Source organism: Camelus ferus, chromosome 4 (genome assembly GCF_009834535.1).
Source record: "Camelus ferus isolate YT-003-E chromosome 4, BCGSAC_Cfer_1.0, whole genome shotgun sequence".
Lineage (NCBI taxonomy): Eukaryota > Metazoa > Chordata > Mammalia > Artiodactyla > Camelidae > Camelus > Camelus ferus.
Window position 1 is genome coordinate 28,671,447 of NC_045699.1, and position 12,295 is coordinate 28,683,741.

The 12,295-nt window shown below is 34.6% G+C and overlaps 1 protein-coding gene across 1 annotated transcript in view; it reads right to left on the minus strand.

Annotated features, from left to right (window-relative positions):
• Positions 1–12,295, minus strand: part of UHRF2 (ubiquitin like with PHD and ring finger domains 2) — a 76,333-nt gene that overhangs the window by 47,856 nt on the left and 16,182 nt on the right. The window contains exon 3 of the mRNA XM_032477710.1: positions 9,713–9,972. Coding sequence (XP_032333601.1) covers positions 9,713–9,972 — 260 coding nt within the window. The remainder of the gene's footprint in view (positions 1–9,712; positions 9,973–12,295) is intronic.

The window sequence follows — 12,295 nt, forward strand, 5'->3', positions numbered from 1 at the left end:
CAAAAGACAATGGGGCAGACTAGTCACTGCACCAGGGTTCTAAAACTAAACCTCTCATTATGGCTCCCTAATCAAGATCAACATGATATTCTGACTTGATTAAAAAAAATTCTTACACCCTTTCTGCCATCAAAACCCAGAAATCATTACATTTTGACATTGCACAAATGGGACTCCTTTAGAAATAGATTCCTGTATCAGTACATTAAAGAAAATCAGTTTTGTTACTTTATAGAAAAACAGCAACTTTTAACCTAAAAATACCACATGATTTTATTCAGAATTGGCTCACTGACTTCTATTTGCAGTAGCCATAATTAAGGCTACTCAAAAGCAAGCACCACAGGCTTAGAATAGCTCAAAAAATCTTAAAAGAACGCTGGGAGCAATGAGAACATTATCCCAAGATGTCTGCCAGATAAGCTTTTAATTATACCCTCACATAAATTACCCTCCAAGTCCTAAGTGATGCTATGACATTTCCATTTGATCTCAACCCCATGGTAGAACGTTGACAGTGAGTTAAAAGGAGCAGTTTAACCTATTTGGTTTAAAAATTTCTTTGAATACTAATGAGCTTTGAATTTTCCTTACAGAAAAAGGCACACAGGTGTTTTTATGTTTATTGGTTTAAGGATTCTGTTCTGCGAAAGCATCATAACTTGAGACATAAAATTTTTAAGTTACGTAATAATTTAATAATATTTTATATATATTAAAATATTTTATCATGTTTCTTTCAAAATTAGAGGTAGTATGGGAGGTAGGTTATAAGTATGTCCTTTTCTGAATCTGGGTTATATTACTTAACTTGTTGTTCAGTACTGGGTAAGTTACTTAACCTCTCTAAATCTCAAGCTATTTCTACTTTACACATAAAAAAGTATCCACTTCACTCATTTTTAAAAAGAGGATTACATGAGATAATCCAGGTGAAGTACTTGTATAGTGCCTGGCATGTAGTGTTATTTTAACAAAAGAATTATTGAACCATGCTTTAAAAAGGTCACTTCAGATTAATTTACTAAAAAGTCAAAATAAAAGAATCTTTGTTTCTGAGGTAAACTTACATTTCTATTTTAAATGTGAACACTAGAGCATGGTAGATCATACTGTAATTTTCATGTCATTATGAAAAACGCTTCACATTTATGTTTAAAAATTTCAACTTTGCCTCGTCATGGACAATTATTAAGAAATGATACAGAAAAAAAAAATGACTGTCATTAGCATTTTCCCTCTTTAGATATATACTATCCTTGTCCAAACTACTATGTGTTTCCTAGCTTACTTTTCTCTTTATAAACATCAGTAAAATTTATAAATCAAAATCTCTAAGTAAGACCACTTAATTTAAGAAAGCATTTAAAGAAAGCAAGTCATCTAACAAGAACAGTATTCACAAATTCATCTTTTTAAGTGATCTGTAAGACTAACTAAAGATACATGTTGAATCCTTAGAAAGTATCAGGATATTCTGAGATCTACTTCAGGACTAAGCCAAACTGATAAAGTTTAAGAAGGACCAACTGGTATATTTAAGATTGACTTGAACAGGAAAGCCAGTACTAGATCTAAGAATATTCAACTATTATTCTCCCCTCAAGAATTTACCTACACACCATGAAGGATAAATTTTCCACAAACAACTTATGGACACTGCTTTCTATGCAAAATTGATATAGGTAAAGACTGCATAGTGGAAAATGGTCCCTCATTTAAATGACATACATCATTTAGCTTGAATAAAATTATAATTTCTTTTAGAAAAAGACTTTACTAACTGTATCTATATGGAAACAAAATGGAAAAGTCAGTAAGCCACAAGTCACCTATTTATGTACCAAAATAAAGATGAACACTCAGATTCCTCAGGTATTATATATCATCTTCAGCCTTTAATAAAATAGATTTACTATATTTAAACTGTCATATCTACCTCTTTCCTGCAGGTGTGTGATGACAATTAATAAGGTTAGATAAGAGGTAATCCATGAGTGATAATCAAGAGGACTTATTAACACATAGATTGTTGGGCCACTTCCAGAGATTAATTCATTATGTCCGGAGTACATGCAAGCATGCGGATTTTTAACAAGTAATACTTATGTCCCTAGCCAAGGACTATACTTTGAGAACCACTGGTCTAAGGCACCGGTTCTCAACCATGGTTACACATTAGAATCACAGAGGAACTTTTCAAACATAAATGTCTGGAGTTTCCTCAAATCATTCATACCAGAAGTCCTGGGTGTAGGTCCTAGGGATTCATATTTTTAAAGCTTCCTAGACAACTAATGTGTAGTCAGAGTTGAGAATTGCTAGTCTAGTCAATTAAAATGAATCTAACCTAAATCCACTGAGAACAGATGTTTCTTAATACAAAAGCAGGATAAGGATTTAAGCCTGTACCTGCAGATAAAGCAGCCAAGTGATAAGTAAAACTTAAATTCATCAGGGTTGCTTCAGTTGCTCTCATATCCATGGTTTAACTCAATGGAAGTTGTACGTTTGTGTCTGCTTTAAATCCCAGGCAAAGTCTAAATCCCAGGCTGACCTTTGAAGACAAAAGAAGTACAGGCTATTACATGTACCATGTTTAGGGAGAGTGGCAATGAAGCATACTGGTTAACTATTGGGCTTTGGAGTCAGATCATTTAACACATGTTACCTGTGGCAAATTACATAAGTAAGCCGTGGTCTCTTCATATGCGAGTTAGTCTAACTAACATTAAAGTTACGCTGAAGATTACATAAGCATTCACATGAGAATTTAGTTCAGAGTTTGGCACATAGAGTTAATGCCATTACTTAGATAAATGGAAAGATATCCCATGCTCTTAGATTGCTCGATATTGTTAAAATGGCCATAGTGCCCAAGGCAATCTATAGATTTAATGTGATCCCTATCAAATTACCCAGGACATTTTTCACAGAACTAGAATAATCCTAAAATTTATATGGAATCACAAAAGACCCAGAATTGCCAAAGCAATACTGAAGAAAAAGAACAAAGCTGGAGGAATAACCCTCCCAGTCTTCAGACAAAACTACAGAGGTACAGTAATCAAAACAGCATGGTACTGGTACGAAAACAGACATGGATCAATGGAACAGAATAGAGAACCCAGAAATAACCTCACAGACTTATGGTCAATCTTCGACAAAGGAGGCAAGAATACACAATGGAATAAAGACAGTCTCTTCAGCAAGTGGTGTTAGGAAAACTGGATGGAAGCAAGTAAATCAATGAAGTTAGAATACTCCACACCATACAAAAAAATAAACTCCACATTTTATGACATAAATCATCTTTTTTTCATAGAAAAAAATGGTTTTGTACATGGCAATCTCTGACATAAATCTTAGTAATGTTCTCCTAGGGCAGCGTACCCAGGCAATAGAAATGAAATCAAAAATTAACAAATGGGACATAATGAAACTTAAAAGCTTTTGCACAGCAAAGGAAACCATAAGCAAAACTAAATGACAACCTACAGAATGGGAGAAAATATTTGCAAATGATGCAATTGACAAAGGCTTAATTTCCAGAATATATAAACAGCACATACAACCTAATAACTGAAAAACAACCCAGTCGAAAAATGGACAGAAGACCTAAATAAGCAATTCTCCAATGAAGACATACAAATGGCCAATATGCACATGAAAAAATGCTTAATATCACTAATTATCAGAGAAATGCAAATCAAAACTACACTGAAGTATCACCTCACACCACTCAGAATGGCCATCATTCAAAAGTTCGAAAACAATAAATGCTGGAGAGAGTGTGGAGCAAAGGGAACCCTCCTACACTGCTTGTGGCAATGTAGTTTGGTGCAGCCGTTATGGAAAACAGTATGAAGATTCCTCAAAAGACTAAAAACAGACTTACCATATGATCCAGCAATCTCACTTCTGGGTATATATCTGGAGAGAACTCTAACTCAAAAATACATGAACCCCAATGTTCACAGTAGCACTATTTACAATAACCAAGACATGGAAGCAACCTAAATGTCCATCAATAGAGGACTGCATAAAGAAGTTGTTGTATATTTGCACAATGGAATACTACTCAGCCATAAAAAATAAAATAATGCCATTTGCAGCAATATGGATGAACCTAAAGAATGTCATTCTAAGATGAAGTAAGCCAGAAAGAAAAATACTATATGATATCACTTATATGTGGAATCTAAAAATAGAAAGAGACACTATGAATTCATCTACAAAACAGATATAGACTTGCAGACATAGTAAACAATCTTATGGTTACTGTGGAAAGGGGGTGGGAAGGGATAAATTTGGGAGTTTGAGATTTGCAAATGTTAGTTACTATATATATAAAATAGATTAAAAAACAAGTTTCTTCTATATAGCACAGGGAACTATATTCAGTATCTTGTAATAACCTTTAATGAAAAAGAATATGAAAATGAACATGTATGTATATGTATAACTGGGACATTGTGCTATATACCAGAAATTGACACATTATAACTGCCTGCACTTCAATAAAAACAAAATATCTAAGTTGAAAAAAAAGAAGTTAATGTCATTAAATAGCTGGAAACTATGCTATAGATATTTTAGTCTACTAGAAACACTAAAGAAATGACTGCCCTTTTCCAAGTCTACTTCCCCTTCAGTCAGCATGATGGCTCTTCATTACAATAGCTTCAGGGTCTTTACTTTTACAAGGTTGCAGCCACAGCTTTGTGAATTTAGACATTCAGTATCCTCAAAAGTGTTATACTTTAACTACAGAGAATAACTAATGGGAATAAACACAACTTTTAGCAAGTTATGGATGCATACATATTACAACCCTACTATACAATAAAGAGAACATCAACTTTTCCCTTTTCTTTAATTGATCCCTTAATCACTCCATAGATTTATACTTGCCTGTACTACTTTGACATTTGCTCACTTCTGAATCCCCTTCCCTCTTATTTTCTGTTTAAAATACCACTAAAAATAAACGTTTCAATCAAGCATAGTCACTCTCCAATAAATACAGCTTTAGGGCTGTGTTCATTTTGTACTATATAGAAATACTGAATCACTATGTTGTGCCCCTATAGCTAATACAGTGCTGTAGGTCAATTACACTTCAATGAAAACAACAAGAGAGAAAACCACCACCATGAGATATCACTTCATACTGACCAGGATGGCTCTAGTCAAAAAGACCTAAGTTTTGGTGAGGTTGTGGAGAAGTTGGAACCCTCATACACAACTGATGGAATGTAAAAATGGTGCAGCTACTTTGGAAAGAATTTGACAGTTCTTCAGAAGATTGAACATACAACTACCATACAAGCCCACAATCCCACCGCCACATACATATCAAAAAGAAATTAAAACAAATATCTACACAAAAAGATAGTACATGAAGGTTCATAGCAGCAAAAGTAGAAAACGTAAGTGTCCAGTCAATTGATAAATGGCTAAATAAAATGTGGTATATAGAATATTATTTGGCATTAAAAAGCAATAAAGCACTGATACAAGCTCCAACATGTATGAACCTCGAATCATTTATGCCAAGTGAAGAAAGCTAGTCACAAAACATTATATATTATAGGATTCCACTTATATGCAATGTCCAGAACAGGCAAATCCATGGAGTCAGATTCATGACTGCCTACGGCTGGGAGGGGTTTGGGGGAAGGGCTGGTGAGGGTAGAGGGAATGTGCAGTGACAGCTAATGGGTATGAGGTTTTGGAGGATGAAAATTTTCTAAATTAGATTGTAGTCATTGTTGTACAATCCTGTAAAAAGAAAAAAAACCACTGAATTCTACATTTTATATAGGTAAATTGAATGATGTGTGAATTATATCTTAAGCTGCTTTTAAAAAGTTAAAAGAAAATTTAACAGAAATTAAACAGAAGATCTAAGAATCCTTTGGAATCTAAGTTCCTCTAAAGTCTCAATTTAATATTTCTACTGCCAACTCTTTCTCCCCAAGTACTTACTAGGATGGCTGAGTTCTAAAAATGCAAAGCCTTTGCTATAAGACAAGGGTGATGACAGATGAGTGGTATAGAATAGCAATTACAAATAAAACACACAAATATGTTCTTTGTACCAGACACTTAGATGTTAACTCCAGTTTTGCTTTATACTATTTGCAGTAAGTGAATCAAAGTTTACAAGGCCGCATCTAGGCCTTATGATTGACAACCCACAAAATCTTCACAAGAAGCTGTCAACAATTCAGTCTATGTTCATTAAGGAATCTGTAGAAAAGGGACCCTTGTCAACAGAAAAACTCTTACATTTCAAAACATTTCATATTAATCTCTTAACATACCTTGCTTTTTGTGATCTCAGAATATTTGTACTCATAAATTTTGAAAGGAAAAGTAGAGAAAGATGAGAAAATAAATGATTTCATTTAGATTCTAAAACAATGTTGACTACTAGGATTTCGCTTTTGGGGTGGGGGTTTGTTTTGTGAAATTCATCTACCTAGTAAATAACATCAATCTGTAACACCTAGTACTCCTCATAGATTAAAACTGTTTTCAACTCTGCTAACTTGAGTGAGGACTCAAGATGCAAGAGTATACCTATTTATCTTATTCTGAGTCAGCAACAGTTTTCAAAAGTTTTTTGTATTTTTGTTTCTTGTTTATTTTTTTCTTTTTATTTTTTTAAAATGTTTCTTTTTTAATAGGCGGGAAGTAATTATAGGTTTATTTATTTTTTGAATTGAATCCAGGACCCTGTGCACGCTAGGCATGTACTCTACCACTGAGCTATACCATCCCCCCAGCAACAGTTTTAATTAAGTTCATTTCATCTGGTCTGGTATTGTACTAGGATGTGTAGTTCTCTATAAAAATAACTTTAAAATGGTGCCACTTTAAACTGACAAACACTGCATATCCCCAAAGAATTGAGACAGGTTCCTTGGTCCTAATGTATAGTACCTTTGTGCCTTGGCTAAATGACAGCTTACTCAAAATACATTGCTGCACTCAGGGGATTGGAGTTATTAAGCAGATTACTTTCAACTTATTCTGTGAGAAAAATGAAGTTACTCCATTTGAGGGAAATGACAGTACTAAATCAGTATAAATGGAATAGGATGGAATGGAATGGAATACTATTTTGTAAACTTACAAGTACAAAAAATTATCTAAGAGATACTGTCTTGGAAGTAAGAATTAGATTGGATTAGACAAATCAAGAGTGATTGGATTAGAAGGCGTAACTTTTTGTTATTTCTCTTTGCAATATAATATTTCTATTAATTTTTCCTATGTTTGAAGACAGCCAATGTCTGTTTACTGGCTACTTCTTAGGGCAGACAGTTCCCTATCCTTAGATTTGACAGGTAGCAAGTTTACATTATCCTAAAACCTACCTTCTACGTTGTATAGCACTTTCTATTAAACAGAGCTTTTCAAATATGAAAGCTATCATGATCCAAGTCTTTTCAAGCTGAATATTTAGTTCCTTCAGCTATTCTTCATGATGCTTTTACATCTGTACATTTTGATTTCTACACTGAAGATGCACCGGGGTCTGTTGGTATTGAAGCATGTAAGATGGAGAATAATATTCCAAGTAGGGAATAACCAGCCCAGTGCAATGGTAGCGCCACCAGTCCTGTTCTAGATATCTTACTCCTAATAAAACATCCCACCATGTAACTATTTGATAGCCACATGCTGTTGACTAACTTGGAGCTTACTACTCAATAAAAATGTCTACTACTGCTAAGCCATACACTCCAAATCTCTCTTCAATGCATCCTCCATCTAAAGAAGAACCTGTTAATAACTTATTAATGAAATTAATATACACTTTACTGTACCTTTTAACTTAATTTTCTGATAATGATGAAGAATGAAACTAACAGGATTTGTTGTCACATCCATGTGGGTTCATGATTCTTTCTGGGTGCTTACACCAGCCTTGTGTTATTTGGGACTTTTGTCCAGAAGTACATATATTTTATACTTTATTTTATATAGTCCTTTTCTCTTTTTAAAGATGTTAATGACATCTACCACCAAGCTTCTGATATCTTATTTCTCTAAGAAAGTTCAGCTATCATGCTTAAGTTGCTAGCACTGAAACAACTCCATCATGTAAAATTATTTTGGACAGATAATTTTAGTCTTCTCATGCATGCTGGGTTTGGACTCCCTTTAACATTCGTTGTATCAAGACAAATTTCTCCTTCATTAAAGAATAAAAGCTAAAGTACTATGATTTCTGCTCTAACATTACACAAAACTCAGGCCTATCTCTTGGAAATTCTTATTCGAAAATCAACTAAGAGCTCCTAAAACTGTAAAACTTTAATAAGCCTTAGTTCACTTAGTGTTTAAAGCTTCTTACCCTATTTCTATGTTGTGCCATTCTGGACAGTATTTTTTCGCCAGATAAGCTCCTTTATTGGCCAGAATCAGATTCCAGGTCTCCAAGTTATTTCTTCTATTCTCTAAGAACTAAAAACTCAAAGTCACTCAAGAACTCTACTTGTTGACAGCAGATATACAGATAGCTGAAGTCCCCCACTAATACAGTCTTTTATCTCTTTACCACTGTATTCATAAACCAAGAGACTGGTTACTATCAATATACCATCACCAGTTCCTTTCTATCCCAGCCTTGATTTACCAATATTGCTAGTCCTGGCCAATCCCAGATCTTAATATTCATTCTAGTTGTTGGTTCTATCATCATCTACTATAGTAGAAAGCAGTATGATGGCACATTTGAAATAAGTCATGTTGGCAAGTTAGTCACAACCTTAAGAAGCATCAGAAAAGTGAAGATTAAAGAGATCTACTTTTGACCCTTTCCCAGGTATCCTGGAAATCCGAGTTGACACCAAAGTCTTTTATACCATTTTTGGTAAACCCCCCCGCCACAAACCACAACCATTTTAGGATCTTGAACTCTTATTCTCTGTAAGGATTTGGTAGCATATTTTCCATACATATTAAGCTTGAGTAATAACTTAAAGTTCATTTAGTGTTGAATAAATAAATCTGTCCCCATAGTAACTTTAAAACTATGATTTTGAAAATAGGTAAAGAAAATGATAATTCAGTGTTAGAATCTAGGCCCTCAAAACAAGTTCTTAATACTGTTTTCACATGACCATTTAAAAACATTCTGTTGGGAGAGGGGGATGAGGAAGTGACTGCTAAGTATATGGGTTTTTGGAGGAAAATAAAAATATTCTAAAATTAGTTGGTGATAATGCATAATACTGTGAACGTACTAAAAAGAGTCAATTGTACCCTTGAAATGTGTATATTGTATCTGTGAACTATCTCACTAATAAGCTGTTTTAAAATATATTTCAACTTCATTTTAAAAGCTACTCACTACATTGTTGTTATACACTTTCTAAAATATTATTAAAACACATACTAAAAAAACCCTAATACTAGAAGAGACAAGGAGAAACCCTTACAAATTAAATTAACCCAGCTATTAGGATAGTAAAATAAACAAACCACTTAAGGAGCCAGAGATGCTGACTGTTAAGGAGCCCTTATTACATTATGACCACTAAACAAACAGAAACAAAAACAAATGTAATAGACTGAACAAGACCCCTAAGTTATTTCTTCAGAAAGACTGCTATTTGAAAACAATCTTGAAATCTAAGATTTTGCTTCTATAAACAAAAACATGAATGAAGTCCTCAATAGCATGAGCACTTACTCATCATACTCGATATGATAAATAACGTCTTCATCAGCAGCAACAGAGTCTGAATTAGACGTAGAGGGTACATTGTCCAATTTATTTGTGTTCTCTTTGGAATTATGATTTACATTTCCATTAGTCCTTTTACAAGAACTGCCATTCTTCAGTGGAGTTTTGCCACGTGAATGTCCATCAGAAGCTCTAGTAACACTATGTATACGTGCCTCAAACCAAGCACCAAGGGCGACATCTCTGGCATCCACCAATTCATTTACCTAAAAAAAGTTTAAAATTAGTTAATGAAGCATAATTTCATCTATTGCTTCAAAAACCTTAATATAATTTAAAATTACTTTGAGGGTTTATTATAGTTAATATTTGCAGTTACTCACGTTTAATTTCAAAAGATTAGATCAAAACTATTCTTTTTAGGTTATACTGTCAAATCTGTTATTTACTATTATGAAAATTATCTTTCCTCCCAATATCCTTCAATGAAATAGATATTTTCTTTAACTATTCCTTACTGGCATCTATACAAGACTATTAAAATATAATTCTTGTGCCCCCAAGAGTCATTCAATAAGAATGTCACTAATGAAAAGCCAGGACTTTAAGGTATTATGAGTGTGTTACTAGTTAGTTTCATTAATTTCTTCAGAATCCTAAAGATAACTTACAGTCAGCTTAACCATAAAACAGTGAAGTATTCAACAGAAAAAACTTGAAAACAAGGGACTTATACATATGGGAAGAATCCAGTGAAACCACTTCTACAAAATGGGGTTAAGTTCCACCAACAGTTAGTAACTCACTAGCAAATGCATTATTTAGTACCTCAGAGAACAAAGAACATATAAAAAGAACAGAGCTATAAAGATGTAAAATGATGTCTGTATTTAATTCTAATGAATGATCCAGAACTAAACCATGCAATATAACAAAAGGAAAACAGGGTTTTAGAAAACAGGTGTACCAGAGAGTTTGAGAATTACCATAAGGAATCTGGTTTTTAAAAAAATTCTCTCTAAAAAAGGTGAGGTAATTGGTCTAAAGGTCAAGGCCCTTTCAGGAGCAATAACCAAGAGACATGCCTTCAATATTTTTTAAAGCCCTTAAAAAGAAGAAAATGACACTACTTCAAAAGACTAGGAATAGACTTACCATATGACCCAGGAATCCCACTCCTGGGCTTGTATCCATAAGGAACCCTACTTCAGGATGACACCTGCACCCCAATGTTCATAGCAGCACTATTTACAATAGTCAAAACATGGAAACAGCCTAAATGTCCATCAACAGGTGACTGGATAAAGAAGATGTGGTATATTTATACAATGGAATACTACTCAGCCATAAAAACCGACAACATAATGCCATTTGCAGCAACATGGATGCTCCTGGAGAATGTCATTCTAAGTAAAGTAAGCCAGAAAGAGAAAGAAAAATACCATATGAGATCGCTCATATGTGGAATCTAGAAAACAAAAACAAAAACAAAAACAAACAAACAAAAACAAAGCGTAAATACAGGACAGAAATAGACTCATAGACAGAGAATACAGACTTGTGGTTGCCAGGGGGGTGGAGGGTGGGAAGGGATAGACTGGGATTTCAAAATTGTAGAATAGATAAACAAGATTACACTGTATAGCACAGGGAAATATACACAAAATGTTATGATAACTCAGAGAAAAAAATGTGACAATAAGTGTGTATATGTCCATGAATGACTGAAAAATTGTGCTGAACACTGGAATTTGACACAACATTGTAAAATGATTATAAATAAAAAAAAAAAGTTAAAAAAAAAAAAAAAGAAAATGACACTACTAGTACAAGATCATCACCTAATCCATCTAGCTCTTCCTGAGGGTGTAAGACCCCTTAAGGTGCCCAAAAGAATTCTGACATAAGGTTACAACTTGGGGTAGGGGTCAAGGTAAGAATGAACTGAAGTTAAATACCCATATACCACATATTGTGCAAGGCTCCTTTAGTTAGGCTTGTCTAACTCTAACAGCCTTAATAATAAATAATTGATATTTTACAAGATAAGGAAAAAAAGGCTCTGACAAGTTGACTTGCTTCAAATCAAAGACAATGAGGAGAATGAACCCAGGACCTTGTGCTTGCTAGGCATGCACTCTACTCCTGAGCTATATCCTTCCCTCGGCTTGGTTGTCTTTCAACTTCTATCTATGTGGGTATCTCCCACTCAGAACACTTGGACTAGGAGGAATGAGTTGGTCTCTGGCCAGGGCTCAGATGTGGGCTCTAAGGGGAGGCACTGCATGTCTCTTGTCCCTGCTGTCACCCTGGGAGAGGGGGCTCCAGCCTCTTTGGCTCCCTTACCTTCATTCTGGGACAGCCTGCAGCTTGGAGCAGTGCTCAGCCAGTGTGGCCCTGTGGCCTCCTGGCTGTGAGGTCTCAGGAGCTCAGCCCTCTAATCTGGAACAGGAGAATAATGATTTCACCCACCTCACGGGGACAAATGAAGTCGTGGATAGTCAGGTGCCTGTCATAGTGCCTGTCAATGTAAGAACTGCTCTCTGTGTGGGCTGTCCCCTTGCTGTGACTACTTTCTCCTGAATGGTG